Here is a 25,100-nt window from a genome sequence, read left to right as displayed (position 1 = left end):
CTTTCACGAAATCACAAGTGTAATACATAAAAATAAAGCCTTAACTTCTTGTTAATCCAGCCACCATGTCAGATTTCAAAAAGGCTTTACGGCGAAAGCAAACCATGAGATTATCTGAGGACAGCACCTCGCATACAAATGCATGACAAACATTTTTCAAACAGGGAGGTGCGACACGAAAGTCAAAAATAACAATATAATTCATGCCTTACCTTTTGAAGATCTTCTGTTGGCAGCAACACCTCACGGCACAACGCCTCCCCCCATGTGACTTACTTGTTGTGTTTATGTACTGACATGTATGTGTAACACATACACTACCTGTTAATGTTTTTAAATGTAAAGTCTAGTGTCTAATGTCTTTTTCGTTATGTGTCAGACCCCAGTAAGACTAGCTGTCGCCATTGGCGTCGGCTAATGGAGATGCTAATAAATCAATTAAAATCAACCGATAGTTTTGTCACAACTGTTGCATTAAATAGCAAATGTGCCTACTCTGGTCTTAGCACGTGTACTTCAGCTGGCAGATAGTGTTGGTAGGCTGTGCTGCTAGGTTAGTCTACATGAGATTATTATGGATAACATATTATGGATAGAATATTTGTATTTGTCAAACGACAGTCAAGCATCAATCATCATGTCACCAGAATAAGACCCTCAATATTTATTGTAAAGGAGCATCAAGATCACCGTGCACTTTCACCACCCTGTGAAGTTCATCATAACTTATTTCATATTCATCTGTAGCTTAATAAATTGCATGGTTTCCCAAGTCGTAATGGGATATGGACCACACACATACCATGTCATCGCGTGACTCCAAGTTTACTTCGATATGATGGTTATTATATCAATATTTGCCCATAAAGGCGTTTCCCAATTGTTGCATAATTAATTTTACCAACACAAAGATCCCACCATGTCGAACAAACAAATGATCTGTTGGCATTTATAAAATTGTACCGAAACGTCCAGTTTTCATTACAGCGGTCATGATTTTTCTTTATACGGTATGAATTTACTCACATAAAAACTGTGGATAAAAGTATGGTTATTGTCATGGTAATATCATATTGTTGTTCACTTCATTCCATGCATTTTATATTTTCCAAATAAAATAACTTACGACTTTCTATTTTATGTTAAAACGCTAAATAATCTCCTGGTGGATAACAAAGTCAAATCTACTGGTAACACAATTAGACTATACAAATTTCTACATTCATGCTGATATGGCTCATTAGGTTTTAAACATGCATAAACAGCAAGCATTGTCCTGGTCTGTTACTATTTCATGTCCTTCGGGAATATACACAACTGACCTACTTAAAGTGAGCAAACAAATTTAGTTTTTTTTTTACATATAAACTGGGAAATTCCATAGTAAAATAATTTTTGACTCAGATTTTGACTCAGATTACTCACTTTAAAATGTATGCCAAACTAAACTAAAACCATTGATCAAAGTTAACAAACTATACAACTCTATGCAGAAGGATGACTTGGGACAGTTTACACAGAACATTTCACAAAACACATTTACTGGAAGAACTGTGTAGATCAAAGTTTGGTAAACGAATTACGGGAAATTTCCTTTAGTTTTTTTTATGCGATCACATTTTCCCCAAATTCTTAAATATCCAATAACTGAATTACATCATGGGCACCAGATCTGTACTACACAGAAATGCATAATTAAGGACATGAATATCATTCTCTTCATGGTGATGTATCTTGAAAAGCTACACAAATTTAGAAATATGCAATATCCTTCTTTGCGTATTATTCTACACACTGGCTATTATTGTAATAAGCTTCGCCCCCAAACAAGACAACATTTGTTTGATCCAGACCAGACAATATCTGAAACAATCACGTCTGTTTCACAAGTTTGTACATCACAGTAGAGTACAGCACAGTAAAGTAGAAATGTTTAGTACAGTACATAATGTTCTGTACTGTCCAAACTTGTGAAACACAGACGTCTATGATTGGTTCAGATTTGGTCCGACAGGGAGTACTGACCAAATTTCAACTACTTTTCAACGTCCATTGACGTCTGGTGTTGGTCGGTGCTCAGTGGGTGAGGATGCGTGTTACAGTAAATGGAAAGAGGGTAGGGTGTAGGTGTCATGGTAGGTTTCAGTAAGACCCAGGAGAAGTGACATTAACTGGAGAGAGAGAGCGGCACAGAGTGAGGGGGTTGTCCAGACTGAAAACAATCTTGATTTAACCACTATACGACAGAAAGAGGGGGACATTTTTTCAGCTGAACATAAGTATGCCAGTGGAGGGGAGGACAGTAGCAGTTGACCCAACTCTGGTTGGTAACTATTATTTCCCATTTTAGCCAATTCAATTGCAATAATTCTGTAAGAATTTTTTGTAATTCTGTTGCCGATTTTCATAACAAAATTGTGAGTTTTAATAACTAAATTATTCATAAACAAACTATATCAGTAAAAACAATAATTGGTAGGGCTACCTTTTTTTGTTACTAGAGTGAACTTTCATTATCCTGCCTCAATATCTTAAAGATGTGGGGTTTTGGTAACAAAATTACAAGGCACAAGGCAATGTTTACAGAAGGCAAATCATTTATCCAAAACCAAATATAAAAGTGTTTATTAGTTGGCAGGGGTCTTTACTTCAACATTATCGTGTTATGTATTTCTAATACCTTAGACAACATCTACCAGATCTTTCGGATAGGGGGCGGTATTTTGACGTCCGGATGAAAAGCGTGCCCAAAGTAAACTGCCTGCTACTCAGGTCCAGAAGCTAGGATATGCATATTATTAGTAGATTTGGATAGAAAACACTCTGAAGTTTCTAAAACTGTTTGAATAATGTCTGAGTATAACAGAACTGATTTGGCAAGCGAAACCCTGAGCCCAATCCATCCAGGGATTTTTTTTTTTTGAGGTCAATCTGTTTTACATTAATTTTCTTTGGGAAGCCCTTTTTAATAGGAATCTGGTTGCAGTTCCTATGGCTTCCACTAGATGTCAACAGTCTAGAAATTGGTTGATGTTTTTCTTTTGAGAAATTAAGAAGTAGTCCTGTTCTTTCCATGTGTCATTCGGATGGACTCAAGTCTTTTGGTGCGTGTGACCCGGAACGCGCTTCACGTTGTTTTTATCTGGTATTGAACACAGTATTTTATGGATTATTTACATTTTAGGGTACTTAAGGTTGGATTAGGAACGTTGTTTGGACCGAGTTTACAGGTAACTTATTAGATACTTTGTAGGCATTTTGGGCGAGTTGAACCCGGTGTATTTCTGAATCAAACTCGCCAAATAAATTGCCATTTTTGGGACATAAAGAAGGACATTATCGAACAAAAGCACAATTTGTGATGTTTCTGGGACATTTTGGAGTGCCAACAGAAGAAGATCTTCAAAGGTAAGGCATATATTATCGCTATTTCTGACTTTTGTCGCGCACCTGCCTGGTTGAAATCTGATTTTCATGTGTTTGTGTGCTGGGTGCCTCAGATAATCGCATGGTTTGATTTAGTCGTAAAGCCTTTTTGAAATCTGACACAGCGACTGGATTAACAAGTTAAGCTTTATTTTGATGTATTACACTTGTGATTTCATGAAAGTTAAATATTTATAGAATTTAATTTGAATTTGGCGCTCTGCCACATTTATTATAGCTGGAGATTAAGGCAAATCTGAGGAAAACTCTACCAAAGTTCTATCAACACATCACCTGCAGTACTTGCGCTTCAAAAACTCTTGCATAATGTTACTCTCCCTTCCGGGAAGGCCCTCCCCCAACCTCCCTTTGGCAAATCAGATCATGACATTTTGCACCTTCTTTCCTAAAGGCAGAAACTCAAACAGGGATTACCCATACTAAGGACTATTCAACGCTGGTGTGATCAATCGGAATCCACACTTCAAGATTGTTTTGAACACGTGGACTGGGACTTGTTCCGGCTTGCCTCTGATAATAACATTGACATATATACTGACACGGTGACTGAATTCCTCAGGAAGTGTACAGATGTTGTTCCCACTGTGACGATTAAAACAAACCAAACCGTGGATAGGCCTATTTATATGCTTTATAATGCTATGTCTGTATTTGATTAGAGCTTTCATGGAAAATTCATGCCTGACACTACCTGAGCCTGATGAGCCCTACATTAGACATTTTTAATGAGCCCATGCCCAAAAAGCCCAAACAATTGTGCCGTTATCCAATACATACAGTGTATTCAGACCACTTTTTAAATTCTCATTAACCTACACACACTTCCCCATAATGACAAAGCGAAAACATGTTTTTAGACATTTTTTGAAAAATGTATTACCAATAATTTGTTGATGTAAATGAGGTTTCAGACATTTTGCTATGAGACAAGAAATTGAGCTCCGCTTCATCCTGGTTCCGTTGATCATCTTTGAGATGTTTCTACAACTGGAGTACACCTTTGGTAAATTCAATTCATTGGACATTATTTGTAAAGGCACACACCTGTCTATATAAGTTCACACAGTTGACAGTGCATGTCAGAGCAAGAACCAAGCCATGAGGTCCAAGAAATTGTCCGTAGCGCTCCGAGACAGCATTGTGCCGGCATATATCTAGGGAGGGGTACCAAAAAATGTCTGCAGCATTGAAGGTTCCCAAGACCACAGTGGCCTCCATTCATTCTTAATTGGAAGAAGTTAGAAACCACCAAGAGTCTTCCTAAAGCTGGCCGCCCGGCCAAACCGAGCAATCGGGGGAGAAGGGCCTTGGTCAAGGAGGTCACCAATTACGCAATGGTCACTCTTGACAGAGCTCCAGAGTTCCTCCTGTAGCACTCCACCAATCAGGCCTTTATGGTAGAGTGACCAGACGGAAGCCACTCCTCAGTAAAAGGCACATGACAGCCCTCCTGGAGTTTGCCAAAAGGCACCTTAAGACTCTGACCATGAGAAACAAGATTCTCTGGTCTTACTGAACTTTTTGACCTGAATGCCAAGCATCACATATGGAGGAAACCTGGCACCATCCCTACGGTGAAGCATGGTGGTGGCAGCATCATGCTGTGGGGATGTTTTTCAGCGGCAGGGACTGGGTGACTAGTCAGGATCAAGAGAAAGATGAACAGCGCAAAGTACAGAGATCCTTGATGAAAACCTGCTCCAGAGCGCTCAGGACCTCAAACTGGGGTGAAGGTTCACCTTCCAACAGGAAAACGACCCAAAGCACACAGCCAAGAGACTGAATGTCCTTGAGTGGCCCAGCCAGAGCCCGGACATGAACCCGATCGAACACAATCTGGAGAGACCTGAAAAATAGCTGTGCAACGCAACGACGCTCCCCATCCAACCTGACGGAGCTTGACAGGATCTGCAGAGAAGAATGGCAGAAACTTCCCAAGTACAGGTGTACCAAGCTTGTAGCGTCATACCCAAGAAGACTCGAGGCTATAATCTCTGCCAAAGATGCTTCAACAAAGTACTGAGTAATGGGTCTGAATACTTATGTAAATGTAATATTTCAGTTATTAATACATTTGCAAAGATTTCTAAACCTGTTTTTGCTTTGTCATTATGGGGTATTTTGTGTAGATTGAGGGGGGGAAACAATTTTATCTATTTTAGAATAAGGCTGTGACGTAACAATGTGGAAAAAGTCAAGGGTTCTGAATACTTTCCGAATGCACTGTATACATCGAGAACAGGATTATCTATTTGGATGCTAATTGAATTGGAGTGAAAAAGACTGCGAGAGAGTGTTCTTGCGTGCACTGATTTTTAAAGCAACGATATTTGAGTAATGGGCTGTTTTTAAAACTGCAGCTGCAATTTTAAAAAATACAAAATCTTGGTCTGACCGTAGTTGCTGTCACGAACCGGCTACCACCCTTTTACTCATCCCTGCTCCTTAGAGGCTACTGCATAGACATGGAACACTGGTRACTTTAATAATGTTTACATACTGTTACCCACTTCATATGTATATAGTGTATTCTAGTCAAGTCCATCCTATTCAACTATTGCTTTACATGTACTGTTCTATCCTATGTCTTCTTCAGATATACTATGTATTCTATCCCCATACTGTCCATAATGTCTGTGACGGAAAAGTCCATCACTGGCCGCGGGCAGTGTTTGGTATACTAACACACGCACACACACTCATCGCCCCCTCCCTGCTACGTTAACTTGTGTGTCGACACAAGTTAACTTCGCTATCTTAGTACATACATTACAAACTTTATTCTTACCTCCCGTTAGTAACAGTTTGTTATGGTATAAACAGACAAGCATTCATGTTTAAGTTGAGAAACATTTATTGTACTTATCAATGTTATGGATGAGCGCGCTGTTTGGTTCTGTTCCTCTTCTCCGTCTCTGTAGCTTCCGGGGATGCTGGGATAAAGACCAGAGCTATGGTAATCGAGCTGGGATAAAGACCAGAGCTATGGTAATCGAGCTGGGATAAGGACCGGAGCTATGGCAATCGGGCTGGGATAAGGACCAGAGCTATGGCAATCGAGCTGGGATAAGGACCAGAGCTATGGCAATCGAGCTGGGATAAGGACCAGAGCTATGGCAATCGAGCTGGGATAAGGACCAGAGCTATGGCAATCGGGCTGGGATAAGGACCAGAGCTATGGCAATCGGGCTGGGATAAGGACCAGAGCTATGGCTGGGATAAGGACCAGAGCTATGGCAATCGGGCTGGGATAAGGACCAGAGCTATGGCAACCGGGCTGGGATAAGGACCAGAGCTATGGCAATCGAGCTAGCTTTGTAGTGACTGTCCCGAATGGCTCGTTCATGTGAATGGGCGTATTGGAGGACACCATGTCAGTAGTGATGGGATTTTGTAAATGTGTTATATTGTATCATGAGAAACTGATTACAAAGGTGCAATGTATATAATTAATGTTTAGCTGAGTGGAAAATGTAGGCTTTGATGATGGTAATGGCTTCATTAATTAGTGTTTGGTATGTTCTGATGGGAGGGGCTTCCCCTACAAAAGGAGCGCCTCTCTCAGTTCAAAGGGGCGACCATTTTGGATTGAGCTGTTGATGGGGCAGCATTGTTTTTAGCTGTCCCATAATGTATACTTTTGATGGCAGTACTGTTGTTTCTCTTCCGGATTCACTATGTAAATAAACACCCTTGCACAGAAGTACTTTTGCGGCTCCGCCATCTTTTTATTTGATAGAGGTTAGATTTTTCAGTTTAATCTTCTGGCCTACTCTACGCGGCAGTCTATACATCCCATTATATGGAAGGAGAGTTTACATACATTCTATACATCCCCAACCTGGAAGGAGAGTTTACAGTCTAACCAGACACCTAGGTATTGGAATATGTGGACAATTACAAAGTCAGAACCATCCAGAGTAGTGATGCGGGCAGGTGCGGGCAGCGATTGGTTGAAGAGCATGCATTTAGTTTTACTTGCATTTAAGAGCAGTTGGAGGCCACAGATGGAGAGTTGTATGGCATTGAAGCTTGTCTGGAGGTTAGTTAACACAGTGTCCAAAGAAGGGCCAGAGATATACAGAATGGTGTCGTCTGCGTAGAGGTGGATCAGAGAATCACCAGCAGCAAGAGCGACATCATTGATGTATACAGAGAAGAGAGTCGGCCCGAGCATTGAACCCTGTGGCACCCCCATAGAGACTGCCAGAGGTCTGGACAACAGGCCCTCCGATTTATGATTGTCTTAACTCACCATCACTGTGGAGCTTCTCAAAGTAATTTTTCCTTCTTCTCGAACAGCAAGTAAACAAAGTCTGTTTTTACATCCATTGAGAATGACAATAGTTCCTCAACGTAGCCTATTTAAAAAAATCTTTACAGCTCTCTCCCTTTTCGATTACCACTCAGCATGAAAGGTGAAATGTCATGCTCTGATCCGGTGGGAACTAAATAAAATAGGCCTACCTGATTTATTTCTTATCCTTACAGCTGAGTCTGTCTGTCCAGAGCTCACTGACCTGGGAAACTCTGAGGACCCAGAATATGTTATACAATGTTGCAAGTTTACTAGCTTCAGGCTGGACCAAGTTAATCCAATACTTGATACAATGTTTCAAGTTCCTTGCAGACAGGCCATGCACAGCCAATGGGATTTATAGGATATTTATATTCCTCATGATATTTTCTACCTGTTGGCTGCAATGTTGTTTGTTATTTTTGGCTTTATGTGGGCTATTTTTACATATTGGCAATGGCAATAGAAGTTACTTTTAGATAAGTATAATTTTCACTGTTGGCACTGGGAATGTAAGCATTTCGCTACACCCGCAATAACATCTGCTAAACGTGTATGCGACCAGTAAAATTTGATTTGACACACAGATTTTTATCCGCAAGACGTCAGTTTGGTGGAATCACTCCACTGGTGGGAGAATGTAAATATTTTCTTTATGTGGATTTTAGAATATTTGCATGAAAATCTTGTCAATTGGATGGAAACCTAGCTAGTGTCAAAAAAACTAATTTATTTTGTGGTTATGGAGAACATAAACCTAGATGCCAGGCTTTCTCAATAGATGGAAACAGCAGTCTTTAATTGGCATTGCGAAGTGGGACTCACTGCTTATAAAGCTGATTTTCTTTTGGTATTTATGCATGGGATCCTCTAGACCATGTTGTGATGTCTGTCTGTGCATATCTGTTTGTATGCATGTGTGTGTGTGTGTGTGTGTGTGTGTGTGTGCACATAAGCATGTGAGTGCGAGAGAGGGGAAAAGAGGGGACGAGAGCCAGCTAGGAGTGAACAAGAGATTTTTGACATGACTAACTCAATGCTACATGAGGTGCCAGGACCCAGAGTTCAGAGACATCTCTATTAAACACAGTACTCTGCATTTATGTATTATAAGGCATTTGATGCCCCATTCTGATTAAAACCCATAACCTAGAGACTTATGTGTACATGTCCTCCTGTTACCAAGCAGCATAACATAACATGCTGGTGTGAAGAACCCCATTGTGCTTTTCAAAACTTCACGCTTTATCTGTCCAGTTTGGGACAGGTCTCCTCAGATGGCCATAAAACATTTGTGCACATTCTCTAGTGTAGCCTAGTCTATATGTAGGCCAACCCTGCTGCATAAACATTTCCATCTGCCGTACAGAGCACCAGCTTTTATCAACAGCTTGTTGTCAGTGTTATAAACTTGCCCATGTGTAGTTACGTTTTGGTATTTGGTACCATTTGACGTGATCCCCATTTTGTCTGCAGGCATCCTTTCAGCGCTCAAACAGCCATGACAAGGTGCGGAAGATTGTTGCAGAGGAGGGCCGTGCTGCTAGAAATCTCATTGCCTGGAGTGTTCCTCTAGAGAACAAAGAGGAGGACGGTCAGTGATGTCAAAATGCACACAGGCACACTCACATGCTAAAATGGGGCTTTCAATACTATGTCAGATTAATGACTGTCTTAATGTACACAGTGTTTTTCGCCAGATATATTTTGTTATCTTGGTGGGTATAGAATTGGTTGGATGGGCAAACTCCAATGTTCACCTCCAGTGGCAGGAGCTGATGTTGACTTTTATAGTGCATGAATCAGAGGGCATTGGGGTGAGGAATAGTCACAAGTCCAGACACTGCTCTAAGCTGTAATACAACATCTACTATAACAAAATTACATCCTCAAATTCACCTCTGTTGTTCTTTCGATTGGCCCCACATCTATACTACCCTTCACTGAGACGACTACAGTAGATAGATTAGAGATTGCCTGCCCTCTGATATTTCTATACTTGAGACGGTATGCAACGTTGCATTAGGGATTCCAACTATTAAGTTAAACTGGTGTTAAGATGTACACTGATAATGTGTGTCAGTTCATTAGTTTAAAAATATCAATATGACTCTGATTTAATGAGCTTCACATCCACTGACTAGGCAGAAAAGTGGGGGTTGTTTTAATTGATTGACGGAAAACAATCAGTTTGCCCGCTTTTAATAAACACGATTGATTATGATTAGGAACATGCATCAATTAACCCAGTTAATCCTTTGAATGAACAAAGGCAGAATATTTCATAACCGGCTGGATAGGTTCTGCAATGGGTAACTACAATAAAGAAGAAAGATGTTTAATCTGTGATACCAATAACCTGCTCTTGCTCACAGCTTTTTCATTGTAACAGGGTTGTTTTTCCACAGTATTTGGGCATTTTGCCAAAGTAAAAACCTTTTCCCTACTCTGACAATGTTGGGCAGAGAACAGCTTGAGAGAGAGTGTTTTTCTCTTGCAGGGCTTGTTACAGGCCTGTGTTCTGTAAGGTGTGTGTGAGGTTCTGCACTTTTATGTTTAGTTCCTCCCTCAGGCCATATTCTATCTTTGACAAAACAAAGGGTGACCAGATCAATGAAAAAGCCATGTGTGTATTTCAGAACTAAATGTTTTTATTTTTATGTTTCACAGGGAAGTCCAAAACTCATACCAACACCCATTTGAGGAACCAGCGGATCAACTCTGGTCTGCACAGGAATAAGAAACAGGTGTGCATAACACATCGTCAACTCTTAAACTAATGGGGATAGAGGCCAATATTAGCCCACATATTCAAATTTTGCCACCCTTTTATAAAAAAACGTAGTAAAAACTAAAGATGTGTGAAATGGTTTGCTCACTGCTATTTATTCACCTTTACCACTAGAGGGCATTGTAGATGTAGTTGCATCCTATTATTTGTCTTAAATCTCCCCTCCTGCTGTCTCCACAGAATGCAGGACTGGACAGCAAGAGTACAGCCGGGGCCTTGCTTGAAAAGGGAGCAGAGAAGAGCCCCTCCAAAGCCAGGCAGCCGCGCAAGGTGGACCTGCGAGCACGATACTGGGCCTTCCTCTTCGACAATCTGCGGCGGGCCGTGGACGAGATCTATGTCACCTGTGAATCTGACCAGAGTGTGGTGGAGTGCAAGGTAGGGACCCAACAGACTGTCACCCAACACCTCCTGTCATATTTTAACTCTAGCTACTTCAACAGGGTCCTTCTCAACAAGCTCACAGACGATAAATATAAGTAGTTGAAGGCACTGCAGATCTTCATCAACACTAGAGGGAGATATTGAGTTGATAACGGAGGTTCTCCCCCTCTCACATTCCTGTTGTTCTCTGGTTAGTGTCAGAGGGGCCTTTGAAGGCTTGCTGGTGAAAGAATTATCACAAGGCACTCTCCTGGGTCTGGCTGGAGGGGGTGGATGTTGATGACCTGGTGTAAACAGTGTGGATTTGTGGCGTGTGGTTTTCTAGGGTTGTGCTAGTGGGCTTGGAATGGAGGCTGGGCTGGCCGACTAGAAGGGAAGCCATGCCGGAGTCTCTGTTTGGGACAACAATGAATGTGAACTGAAAAACTGAAAGGATAGGCTACTGATAGCACACAATAAGGATATTGGGATTTGTTATGAAATTGTTGCTGCTTACAACTGAGTTTCATTCCAAAACACTATACATCCATTTTCAGGAATATTGGTGAATTAGCTTTTATTGTTAAAAGAGTACAAAAATAAATAATGAAATAGATTGGTGTCTTTTCACTCTCTAATCATGACCTGGGGTTGTTCAATGTATTTGTTTAAAATCTATCACTTGATGGCTTCATTTCAGAGACACACATATGGCTACCTTCATGTGTGTGTGTAAAATAAGGTATTTTATTCATAGATTTTAGATGTGTATGAAAATGTGTTTTTTTTTGCAAAATTCTATATATCCTCCTCACTCTGAGAACGTAGTAGTACTGCTAGGTTTTACAGTCAAACGTAACAAATAACTACCTTTATTATAAAGAAATGTACAAATGATACATCAATATAAAATATATATATATAATTCAATACAATATGAGATCTATATGTAAAATATTTCCATTTTACATTTGTTTCATTTAGCAGATGCTCTTATCCAGAGTGAATTACAGTAAGTGCATTCATCTTAAGATGGCTCGGTGAGACAACCGCATATCACAGTCAAATATAGAGGATACAAACATTCCATTCCAGCTAAACAATGGATATATAGCATTTTGCAAAATAACACATTTTCATACACATCTAAAATCTATGAATAAAATATCTTATTTTACACACACACATGAAGGTAGCCCCATAAGCAATCATTTCTGATGAAAAAACACAAATGTGAAATATTGGTGGATATAGCGTTTTGGAAATAATCTCAACTGTTATCAGTGGTGTACACCAGGCATGGTATGTTGTTGAGTGTCACTCCAGCAGCACACTAAAGCCCTTGTTTACTAGGCAGGGCCAGTAGTGTAATACTGCTTCAGGGCTGTCCTGCCATGTTGATCTGGCTCTGCTCTGCTGTATTGATGAGTCTGCCATGCTGCATTATGCTGAGCATGGTTGTGGTGACTGCGTGTGGTCAGTGCTGGAACACACTGCCCCTGCCTGTGGTCTCCATGCTGACAGTGGGGCTGTGTGAGATGTAGTCTGGCTGCTGTGTTGTGTTCTCACCCCAGTGAAGTCTAATGGGCTGGGCTCATATCCCCGTCAGTCCCACGACTCCCACCCAGCCAGCCTCAGCCTGGCCCTAATGGACTGACTGACTCTCTAATAAATGATTGAATTAGCTGGAGGGGAAGCAGAGTGCTCTGATACCACCCGGCCACAATCCCCTGGAGTGGTGTAAATCTGCACTTTGTGCTCTCGCACAAACACAAACAGGCCCACTGCGCTCTGCCACCCACAGGCACATAGCGCTGGCCTGGTGATGTGACATCACTTTGTTCTCAGGCCTATAGACTAGTTTAGACATTTAGAACTGTGGGGAGAGTTTGATTGTGTGCTTCTGTTGTTTGAATGAGACTAACAGACCAACAGATACAGTTCAGCCCTTCCTTCATCAACACTGGCTCCTCCTGTATGGGACCCTCCAGCCCCAGCCAGGAGAGCCAGCCCATGCAGCGATCTGATTTATGCTTGTATATTAATAACGCCCACATCTCTTTAACCCACAGCCCCCAGGTCTAATTAGTTATTTCTTATAAACCATTTGTTCTGTCTGGGCCCTGATTTATGCCACATCATACTATGCTACCATGAAGGGGAGGAGAGCTACAGTAGTAGGGATCTACAGCATCATAAATTATGACATTGAGGAAGCTTCAAGGCAAAAACAAACATGATTTGGCACACAATATATTGTCAGAAACTAAAAGTGAAATTGGATGAACTTTCACTCTAATAAATGTTTTTAGCATTTCACTGTTACTGAAATGACCATGTTTTTACTGTTCATCAGGCTTCATATGACCTCTAGCAGGTTTAAACCTTTATGCAGTTCTCAGGAAATCTTAAGTACTTCTACTTAGGTGAGTAGTATTTGTCGGCAAGTGTGTTGGTTTGTGTCGTGAACATGGTTTTCAGTGCCTTCACGCAGTGTCACACCAGGCAGTGCCTCCCTCTGTCCTCAGCTGTTGCAGCCTTCATTATCAAATGAAACCAGCAGCAGAGGGCCTGGCTAGGGCTGTTAACTAGCTCTAATCAGCAGGCCTGCTGCTGGACACATCTTTCACTGGGCTGACTTCTCTATTAACTAAAAGCACTGTGAAGCTTTACTCTCAATTACCACTCCCTCCCATACTCCCCATCAATCACCACAGCTCTGCCTGGGCTGACTGCTGAGGAGGGGACAGATGGGCAATAGTCTTCACAAGCCAGTATGTCCCCTCTCTGTCGGTTTCACTAGAGTGCTGGGCGGAGGAGAGTACTGGCTCTAGCCTTCACAACTTACTATGTCCTCTCTGTGATAAACAAACATGAACCTCGTCTCTAACAAGTAGGTTAGTGCACATACATTGTGATTTATTGTTTTTTTGACCATGTCAGATGACCTATAATAATTAAAGAAATATGACTCTTGTGTAGCCTACCAGTTTGACTGAGTTCTAAGATTTTGTATTTCGATAGCCACCTTCACAGAGGATGGGAAATGAACAGTGGGTAGAGTGAGATTGTGTATCAGATGAACAATAGGTGGCGTCACCGGACTCTCCCTGTGCCAGTAGCAAGAAATGATTACAAGCCAATTAAATTTGTCTTGGCCCCTCTGGTAATTTCATTGATAATTTCAGCCCCACCTCTTGTGGTGGATCAGTGGTGCAGGGAGAAGTATTTTTACTGAGATGTTTTTGTCTTCCTTTGTCATGGGCTGAATAGAAGGGCCTCTTACCTGTTTGTGTGGGTGAGATGTGCTCCACTGACTGTGACTGGGCCTGGCCCAGATTCCCACTCCTCTGTGTTATAGAGGTGCAGGGGGCGTTTGGGTTACTGGAGCCCCAGAGTGCTGTGAGATTTGGAGCTGGATAGAGCCTCCGAGATTCTCCACAAATAGAGACAATACACAGGGTGCCGAGCTCTGTGCCACTTCTCCCTTACTATGGCTGTTTCCAAAGTTAACCTATTACAAGACCACACTGAATAGTCTGAACTGAATTTCAAATCATAATCTCTAAAACAAAGTAGTTTCTCATTGTACTGATATTATATGTGGATGATTGCAGGGCATCAAGCATCTAAAAAATCTTAAGGGACACAAGGTACGTAAGGATGGCTGGGGGGTGGAGCCCCCGTCCGTAAGTTGGAGAATTTTTCAAACACATGAAACAGCTTTTTCCTGCTATCTAGAGCTATAATCGTATTGTTAATTCTATGTAAAAAAATATATATGTAACATTTTATTAAACGTATATTTTTCTGCATATCTAAGCATACCTCTTGAGCTGTCGTTATCCTCCTGACTGGTGGTTCTTTTTTTAAAGAATCTAAATATGCTTCTTTGCATCTGCTAAAATCTGGGTAAAAGATTTAAAGGAATGTAAGTTTTATTCAGTACATTTAGTTATTCCTTGCTTTTCTAAAACCTATGAACCATGCCAGCTAACATGGTTAATCTAGCTACTCTAACCTGCTTAACAGCCTGAAATGGCTTCTTGGTAGCTAGGCTAGTTATGAGGTTGGGAGATTGGGAACTTGTCTGGGCTAGCTAAAGCATACTTCATAAAATTGACAAGTGGCTAGTAGTGTTACAGAAGAGAAAAAAATATTGGACAAATCTGAGTGGGCAAGTACCCCTGCGCCCCCTATGGGCATGGATGTTTGTGTGATTGATGATGGATACACTGAGATGCCCCCGTCTGTCTGAAAGGTGTTTGTCCTTATTTAGGAGGTGCTGATGATGTTGGACAACTATGTGCGGGACTTTAAAGCTCTCATCGACTGGATCCAGCTGCAGGAGAAGTTAGAGAAAACAGATGCCCAGAACAGGTGATCGATCGATGTCTTGTCTCTCTCTTTCTCTCACACAGATGTATGTATGCGTGTATATATATATATATATATATATATATATATATATATATATATATATATATATATATATATATTTTTTTTTACATACACACACCTCTATATATCCATTAGCGGCGGCTGTCGTAGAGCTGGGCGATTATCGATTTGATTAATTAAAAAGAATGTCTTTGCACAATATTCCAAATGCCTGTATCGCAAGAATCAAGATTTTGTTATTTTTTGTTATGTCCGCTTGTTCACGTGTTGTATTTTTGGTCTCATCTTTTTCACTCCTTCTGTGCTGTATGCACCTCCCCATTTACACCAGAGATCTGTATATAATGAAAATATGCTTGTATCCGCCCTAACAATGTGATTCTTTGTCCCAAAGGTGGGAAGACAGGCGACAAGCTTAGGTCCAAAATAAACCCATAGAAATGCATTGGGCTTATTTCGGACGGATTTTAGCGAACGTGAATCCTCTCTCTTCACCACTTCCTCTATGGTTTACACACACCAGGACCCTACCCTGTCTCTCACGCCAACAAAGTTGAGAGATCACATGGACACCAAAACACATTGAGACATTAGTTTACTGTAATAGAGAAGTTAACTTTTCTAACCATACCCGTTTTATGTCTCAACTACTCAAATTCCACGTAGAGCAGACACTAGCAAAACGAGAGTATCAATGAACATTGATTCTGTAAAATGAATGCTCAGGTTGTCGTACACGGGATTGGGGTACCACATACCGCTAGCAGCATTTTAGCCAGACTGTTATACTAGCTGTCTAGTCTGTTTATAAATGTGCAATAAAGCATAACACACCATTTTATATAAGGAATTGGAAACTCGTTCTCATTCTGATAAATAAGGTAGGCCACTTGATTTCAACATCTGACCAAAGTGGACAGGCTAACATGCTTTTCAAACAGTTGGAGACAGACAGAAGGGTGTGTTCATAACAATTCACCTGTTCAACCTCGTTAGCTAGCAAATAGATCCAAGTTGGCTAAACTTGAAATATAAAGATTAGCTGGCTAATCGAGCATGTGGACTTGAGATTGTTAATGAGACCTGTGTTATTTTCTATAGCCTAATGCCTGCTACAAGAAGTTAGTCATTTATTAGTGAATGTGCATTATGCATGGTTCTAGTTAAGTGTGTAACAAAAAGGGCATTTTCATAGACAGACTTGAAAGCCAGATCTGTGACTATTACAACAAAAAAGCAGGTTAAAATATGTGGATGAAATAAATACACTTATTAGTGGGTCTTGTGGTTGTGGAAGGTTTATATTTAGCCTAGGTATAACTTCACAAGCCCTGAATTCATTAGATTATTGCTGACTGTTTGAAATGCTGTGTATTTTACCTTTAATTGTACAACGCTTATTTAGAGAACATACACAAAATCGAAATGTATATCGTGAATCGCACATAAGTTTGAACAAAATGTAGATATGATTTTTAGGCCATATCGCCCAACCCTAGGCTGTCGGCTAATCAACCGATTACAGATTCATTTTCCACTTCATATTAACTAGGCTACTCTATATTTAAAAGTTTCAATTCACTAGTCAGTCGAGCCCTCTCCTGCTGGAATGAACGATATGCATCTTCTAGCGATCTATTGATAGGATAGACACCTGTCAGTCACAAAGCGAGCGATGACAGAGAAGCGCAGTCTGCTGTCTATCCCGCCTCCCTGTATAATTTTTGTGTGCTGGGGTTGGTTGCAGTCGAATTTCTATACACGGGAGAGAGCAGATGCTGGTGAATTTGTATGTCCCATGTAATGTAAGCGGTAACGATGAGTCAAAATCCACGATTTAGCCTAATATTTCTGTCATAATCACGTGTTTCACGTAGCTAGCCTCGGAGTCTTGGAGCATAGTAGGCTATTTACTGTGCTTTGACAACTAAACAGCAAGTGTTGACTAGTTTTATAAAAGCTGTCGAACTGGCTGGATAAAATCGATCTCCCATATCCCTTTGACATTCATAAATCATGCAACGTGGTTACACTATGTCCATGGTATCGCATCCGGACAAGTAAACCAAATTATTTCCCAGGTTTCCTTTCCTAGAATGACGGGACTTGCCAGACAGTGACTCTAAAAAATTGTTTTAAAACAGTGACGCTAAAGTGAGCGACTCGTCTTGTCAGTGTAGCCTATCGAATCTGTGAAAGAGACATTTATTTGGCTCCCTGATTTGCATAGTTTACTGGTAGGTTTCTTGACGATTATCTTTAGATAAATTATGAAAACATTCTATGAAGATGGTGAATCATCACTGCAGGAACAATAGGTAGTGGAGTGCCTCATTATGGTCCAAATACTGTGTGATAATTCGGGCCCAAACGGAATGCAGACATTACAACGGAATTTAACAATATAAATGTTTTTATTGACTTAAGTAGGGAACCAACTAAAGGTAATGTTTTAGTTTTCCCAAGTTTATCATAAGACATGAGCAGAATGCGTCAGTGATAAGTATTTGCTGTAACTTTCTGAAGAGGCAACGATAATGTCCCTGTGTGTGTGCGCGTTGCGCGTGTCTACCACTTTGTGTAGCCGTTAGCGATGATGCTAATGAAAACAGTCTTCTGGTAGATGGAGTCTTTCCCAAAAACCTTCTCAGTTAAATCTTAACTACAAAGTAGCCTATGCTTACCTGGCAGAATATCCAGTGGGTATTTGTTTTGCAAACTCTACCATCATGTGCGCAATAAAAACACCGCTAAACAACAGCCTCTTGCTAGGTGCACACTTGAATTAAAGGGTAACTACACCCACAAATCCAAAATTCGTTTTTCCCAGACCTCAAAAGTAGTCTCCAGATGTGGTTTAAGCATTTGTGGACTTAGAACATCTCGTTGTGGACTTACAACATCAAATGTGTTTGTTTTTCTATTAAACGTGATTTTGACAGCGAAACCCTAAACTGAAAAAAAAACTTGAAACCTACATTTTTCAAGATAATATGGGCTATTTACTAAATATTTCTGTTTTAATAAAACACAATTTGAAAAACAAACATTGTGGCCATTCATATCTTGCAATAAAACCGTATCTAAGACATGTTAAAGGTTTAATGTTCTCCAACTTAGAACATTTTCCTGATCATATAGAACTGGACAATATCCAAAACAAGACATTAGAATGTACCAAAATAGAGCTCCTTCGGCCAAAAAATCCTTTGCCCCGGGGCACCTGGCTGTTTCTATTTGGCTGGGTACTCACACTGCTTTCGCTCTGTCTCGCTGTCACTAGCTCTCACTCTCACCCCCATCGCTCCCTGAGGGAACCTCTAAGTGACATCTCTGCTCCATGCCATTGAGTCACAAACAGACTGGATCAATGGCTTCTCTTTAACACAATGACCACAACACCTGTTAATTGACTAAGATATATTAAAATCCAAGCTTTTATGTTGCCTCCCAATTTGTACATTTTACATAGACTGTTAATCAATCAGTCAACCTTTGTTTCTGTGTTCCATTAATTGAATTGTTTTTAGCTAAAGTGAGACAAAAATCTCACCCTGAACTATGGTATTACAAGTTTATGAAAAACATATTCATTTCTTTGTCCCCTCTGAATCCAGACCCACGTCTTTGGCTTGGGAAGTGCGTAAAATGTCCCCAGGTCGTCATGTGTTGCCTAGCCCCTCATCGGACAGAATGGTCCCTTCTCCTAGTGCTCGCCGTGCCCTCAACTTTGGGTAAGATTTCTCCATCTCATTTTTGGTTCAGTTGACAGCCCTAATCTCTACTGTTTCTGATCTGAGCTCAAAGTGCTTACCATCATGTTTATGTAATGACTGACAGTCATTATGAACACACAGCAGTCATCAAAATCCCTTGTTGTTTTACTCCCCATCAGCACATTCTGGGAAGCAGTACAATCTGTTGTGCCTCAGCATCTTTCAGCTGCAGTCTGGCTGACATTACGTGTAAAATGGTCAGCCATCATTAGATGTTTACAGTTAGCGTAAAGGGAACACAAATGCTAAAACTTTAACTAATCAATGTAAGATATGATGTGCCGACTGGTCTAGGTTGGTAGAAGCTACTCTGTGATCTGATAAGGGGATTGATTGCTGATGGCGAGGCATTTGTTTAATGTAATTTGTTGAGTCTCACTGGCCCTCGCCACAGAAACAGTGGGAGGTGTAGATAAAAGTGTGGTTAAAGACTGCTGAAGCATCAGTTCAATATGTGCAGTTCCCTGTAATCGAATGCTGCAGGAAATGGGTATTGATCATGAAGGAGGTCTGTTGCCTGAGACAGTCCTGTAGGACCTGGGAGTGTTGTGATGAAAACCCTAGCCTGGAATGACAGATGGAGCTGCTCCCCTTGGGTCATCTCTTTTAGTGGTCCTCACAGCCATTTGTACTATTTTTGTACAGTGATAATCTCTCTGGTTGAAATGCGTTTGTGTATGTTGGCATTGTTCTCTTCTGGTTCTGATTTATGTGTTTATCTCTCCAGTGGTCCTCCACCCACACTGGCGGTAGCTCGTCTGTCGCACACGGGCCCCAGCTGGGCTGAGCGTGTCAAGTTCTCCCAGTCTCTCCCTGTCCCCAGCCAGTCCAACACATGTCCTGTAGAGAAACCAGGTAAGCAGAGCTCTTTCCTCCACATCTATAGAATGAACTACACGATCCTCATCATTTAGTACACCTCTGATGTCCTTTTGTTGTCAGGGTGTGTCCCCCCTTCTGATTAACGCCTATGGGGCATCAACATTTGTTTTGTTCTTTTCTTATTTGTGTGTGTTCTGTGTCCAGGTAAGAAGGACTCTGAGGGCTGGGAGACAGTCCAGCGTGGACGTCCTGCTAGGCCTCGCTCTGCCATCATCGTAGCCAAGGTCAGCCCGGTCCTGGCCCACATCAGCCCTAAAGACGACAGTAACAAGGAGAACCAGCAGCTCCTTGGCAGGTCCTGCCCCCTGGATAAAGACAAGGGTCACTGTGAACAGCCAATCCCTGAGGAGCCTGTCCCACTTGAGGAGACGGCAGGAGACTTGGAGAAGGGTAGCATGGAGGTACTGAGCCCTGACGTCGCTCACCCTACAAGGAGTCCCCAAATATAAATGATTCAGGAAGACGGGAGATGTGGTGCAGAGTAACTCAAAACCGTTTTATCAGCCACATTGTTTTTGTTTTGGGCTCCACAGTACTCATAGACACCCTGTCCAGATGGGGCACATCAGTTTTAACACAATTGATCGTACACTGAAATTTCAGAGGCAGAAAGATGCCATTTTCACTCTCATTAAATAAATTCTCAATGTCTCAGAACACACTGGGTAGGGGTGTATTCTAGGCATTGCTTGATTTAGACAGATTTCATGTTTCCACATTTATACTGAAAAATATATAAACGCAACATGAAACAATTTCAACTATTTTTACTGAGTTACAGTTCATATAAGGGCATCAGTCAATTGAAATAAATGAATTAGGCCCTAATCTGTGGATTTCACACGCCTGGGCAGGGGCGCAGCCATGGGTGAGCCTGGGAGGACGTGGGCCCACCCACTTGGGAGCCAGGCCCAGCCAGCCAATAAATTTTTATTTTAGTTCATGAAACATTTTACATTTTGCGTTTATTTTTGTTCAGTATAGTTTATTTGATGATCTGATGAGGTTTGGGTGTTTTAGGGCATGTTAGTACCAACCTCCCTGCATGATGTGTGTGTTAATCGTTTTGATTTGTCACTGCTCTCATGAAATGCTTGGAATATGCATGTCTTTAATATTGTGTGTGTGTGATTGTGTCGGTGCAGCCCCCAGCAGACAGTGTGCAAGACTCGGGGCAGTGTGTCGACACACCCTGTGAGGACACGCCTCCGCCCATACCAGCCCCAACCCCTTCTCTTACACAAGCCGAAGACCCTGCCCACTCCGCAACCCTATCCCTACCAGCTCCAGTCCCTTCCTTAGCCCTCCCTCCGTCCCTAGACACGGCCCAGATGGATGGGCCCAGTGCTCTGGGGAACAAGGGGGCTGCCGGGGGTGCGTCACAGGGCATGGCAACATCTGCTCCAGGACAGGCTGAGACTCCCATGGCAGCGGTGAAACTGGAGAGTGTGCTGGACCCCACAGAGCTTTCCACTGTGAGTGCTGAGCGATGGAGGAGCAGAGGGAGGGGAGGGCTCAGTGCAGGGGGGGGGGGGTCAGGGATCCCCCAGGGGCCTTCACCGCCTAAACAAAGTCAATCTACAGAACCTTCAGCCACAATGTGAGATGACATGCTGCACAGCCCGCTCAGAACAGCCCTGTGCCAGGCAGGACGGTTTACTTTGGGGTGTTGATGGTTGGCTGTGAGAGGATGACCATATGGGTCCGGTTGTGGGAGCTATGAAAGCAGTGTCTGTCGTGTTCGTTGCTGGAAGTAGCCAGACCAGTTGTTATGCTGTGTTGATGAAGTGGGCAACAATCAAAACTTGACTGTGATTTGAGCTGAAATGGTGAGAGAACCTGTGACAGGGTGTCCAGTTCAGGGACAGGTTCAGCCCAAAGGGCCATGGGTCATGGCATGTGTACAGTTGTGGCCAAAAGTTTTGAGAATGACACAAATATTAATTTCCACAAAGTTTGCTGCTTCAGTGTCTTTAGATATTTTTGTCAGATGTTACTATGGAATACTGAAGCATAATTACAAGCATTTCATAAGTGTCAAAGGATTTTATTGACAATTACATGAAGTTGATGCAAAGAGTCAATATTTGCAGTGTTGACCCTTCTTTTTCAAGACCTCTGCAATCTGCCCTGACATGCTGTCAATTAACTTCTGGGCCACATCCTGACTGATGGTAGCCTATTCTTGCATAATCAATGCTTGGAGTTTGTCAGAATTTGTGGGGTTTTGTTTGTACCCCCGCCTCTTGATGATTGACCACAAGTTCTCAATGGGATTAAGGTCTGGGGAGTTTCCTGGCCATGGACCCAAAATATCGATGTTTTGTTCCCCGAGCCACTTGGCTGAGAAGCAACCAGGATGCTTTACTGTTGGCATGACACAGGACTGATGGTAGCGCTCACCTTGTCTTCTCCGGACAAGCTTTTTTCCGGATGCCCCAAACAATCGGAAAGGGGATTCATCAGAGAAAATGACTTTACCCCAGTCCTCAGCAGTCCAATCCCTGTACCTTTTGCTGAATATCAGTCTGTCCCTGATGTTTTTCCCGGAGAGAAGTGACTTCTTTGCTCCCCTTCTTGACACCAGGCCATCCTCCAAAAGTCTTCGCCTCACTGTGTGTGCAGATGCACTCACACCTGCCTGCTGCCATTCCTGAGCAAGCTCTGTACTGGTGGTGCCCCGATCCCGCAGCTGAATCAACTTTAGGAGACGGTGCTGGTGCTTGCTGGACTTTCTTGGGCGCCCTGAAGCCTTCTTCACAACAATTGAACCGCTCTCCTTGAAGTTCTTGATGATCTGATAAATGGTTGATTTAGGTGCAATCTTACTGGCAGCAATATCCTTGCCTGTGAAGCCCTTTTTGTGCAAAGCAATGATGATGGCACGTGTTTCCTTGGAGGTAACCATGGCTGACAGAGGAAGAACAATGATTCCAAGCACCACCCTCCTTTTGAAGCTTCCAGTCTGTTATTCGAACTCAATCAGCATGACATAGTGATCTCCAGCCTTGTCCTCGTCAACACTCACACCTGTGTTAACGAGAGAATCACTGATATGATGTCAGCTGGTACTTTTGTGACAGGGCTGAAATGCAGTAGAAATGTTTTTGGGGGATTCAGTTCATTTGCATGGCAAAGAGGGACTTTGTAATTCATCTGATTACTCTTCATAACATTCTGGAGAATATGCAAATTGCCATCATACAAACTGAGGCAGCAGACTTTGTAAAAATGTATATTTGGGTCATTCTCAATTTTTGGCCACGACTGTACAATGACTGTGTCAGGTATTAGTTTGTTTTCTGTTGCTAATCTCCACTGTGCATTAGCGATCAGCAGCTGTCCTGTGTAAGGTTGGTTACTGCCTATGTAGTCTCTCTGCAGTTAATCAGGGATACCCTCCTTCACTAGCAGGGCTACTGTCTGTCATAGATACTTCCACAGCACTTTAACCTCTTATGGAGGTTTTCTCTATACCTAGAGATGATAACTTTCCCTGTAGATCATTCAAAAGACATCTTAGCTCAGATTAAACGCAGGCAGATCTGGTCTTAGTTCTGGACCAGGCCAGACACCTCTCTGGGTGGCTCAGATAAGCCCAGTGCTGCAGGACCCTAGTTAGAGACAAACAGCTTTGTTGGTGAGAAAAAACCCTCCCTCATTCCCCTTGTTAAGTTAGACTGGAGCTCTGGTCTCTCTGGACTGGAGTGCAGCTAGCTGTCTATCCTCCCTGATAGTAATTTCCGACTAAGGAAAGACTATTTGTCAAGTTCATGTCGGAAGTGTAAAGACTAATAGACATTGAGACATTTTGGTCTCCATCAGGCTATTTAGACTAATCTAGTAAGTATTTATTCTGACCTGTGTTTCATTGTTTTGAACCATGTCAGTGAAATGGTCACTTAGTTGTGCCTCCTTCCACCATCTCGTCATCCTCACAGTGAACTTGTTCTGCATGACTCCTGAATGCTTCCTCACCTGTGATCTTGTGATTGGTCGTGTGATGCAGTTAACTTTTTGGTTTGATCTTCTTTTCAGTTTTGACATATATATAATACCAACATTTCAAAATGGTACTCTTAGAGCTGTATGAAATGAAGACACATTCTTCAAAATAAAACTCAGGAAATTTTAAGTTGATCACACCAAGCCCACCACTATATAATAACATATTTCAAAATATAAAGCAATAGACAACATTCCTGCATTTTAGAGATGTCGAGATAGACCCTGACTGCCAGTGGGCTTAGTCAAACCTGAATGACCTGAGGAAGGAGCTGTATGTGAGTCTGTGTGTGTGCTGTGTGTCCAGCCACAGTCCATGGCAGAGGTCCTGGCTAAGAAGGAGGAGCTGGCTGACCGCCTGGAGAAGGCCAACGAGGAGGCTATCGCCAGCGCCATCGCTGAAGAGGAACAGCTGACCAGAGAGATCCAGGCTGAGAACAATGACCTGGAGACTGACAACGAGAGTGACTTCTCTGTAAGACACATACCTCACACACTCACGCTTTTCTTTGTTCATATGAAAGTAGTTTGGTGGTTAAACATGTGAAGTGGTAGGATCTCTTTCACCAGGTCTTGAGTTTTGCTCACTTTGCAATATCCTAATGATTGTCACTGATCATGAACTGATTCTCTCTCTTCTAGGCCAGCATTGGCAGTGGAGGTGGACTCAACATGGACTGGAGTGACATGTTAGCCGATTATGACGGTAAATCTCTTTTCTGTAATTGATCTACACTGTACAAAAATATAAAGGCAACATGTAAAGTGTTAGTCCCATGTTTCATGAGCTGAAATAAGACCCCAGAAATGTTCCATAAGCACAAAAAGCTTATTCTTTTCAAATTTGGTGCACACATTTCTTTACATCTCTATGAGCATTTCTTCTTTGCCAAGATAATCTATCCACCTGACAGGTGTAGCATATCAAGAAGCTGATTAAACAGCATGATCATTACACAGGTGCATCTTGTGCTGGGGGCTATAAAAGGCCACTCTAAAATGTGCAGTTTTGTCACAACACAATGCCACAGATGTCTCAAGTTTTGAGGGAGCGCGCAATTGCCATGCTGATTGAAGAAATGAATGTTAATTTCTCTACCATAAGCTCTACCATCCATCGTTTTTGAGAATTTGGCAG

General features: G+C 42.0%; 1 protein-coding gene across 4 annotated transcripts in view; it reads left to right on the top strand.

Annotated features, from left to right (window-relative positions):
* Nucleotides 1-25,100, top strand: part of LOC111962414 (S phase cyclin A-associated protein in the endoplasmic reticulum) — a 141,017-nt gene that overhangs the window by 25,769 nt on the left and 90,148 nt on the right. For 2 of the 4 annotated variants that reach the window (XM_023985489.1, XM_023985488.1), the window contains exons 2-12: nt 9,221-9,338; nt 10,415-10,491; nt 10,716-10,913; nt 14,516-14,551; nt 15,178-15,278; nt 18,917-19,033; nt 19,803-19,930; nt 20,102-20,358; nt 21,103-21,432; nt 24,270-24,437; nt 24,605-24,668. In XM_023985489.1, coding sequence (XP_023841257.1) covers nt 9,221-9,338; nt 10,415-10,491; nt 10,716-10,913; nt 14,516-14,551; nt 15,178-15,278; nt 18,917-19,033; nt 19,803-19,930; nt 20,102-20,358; nt 21,103-21,432; nt 24,270-24,437; nt 24,605-24,668 — 1,594 coding nt within the window. The remainder of the gene's footprint in view (nt 1-9,220; nt 9,339-10,414; nt 10,492-10,715; nt 10,914-14,515; nt 14,552-15,177; nt 15,279-18,916; nt 19,034-19,802; nt 19,931-20,101; nt 20,359-21,102; nt 21,433-24,269; nt 24,438-24,604; nt 24,669-25,100) is intronic. The other 2 variants (XM_023985492.1, XM_023985490.1) reach the window with 1 other exon arrangement.

This window comes from Salvelinus sp. IW2-2015, linkage group LG4q.1:29 (assembly GCF_002910315.2).
Source record: "Salvelinus sp. IW2-2015 linkage group LG4q.1:29, ASM291031v2, whole genome shotgun sequence".
Classification (NCBI taxonomy): domain Eukaryota; kingdom Metazoa; phylum Chordata; class Actinopteri; order Salmoniformes; family Salmonidae; genus Salvelinus; species Salvelinus sp. IW2-2015.
Note: the sequence above shows the minus strand (reverse complement) of the source record. Positions and strands in the feature narration are given on the sequence as shown.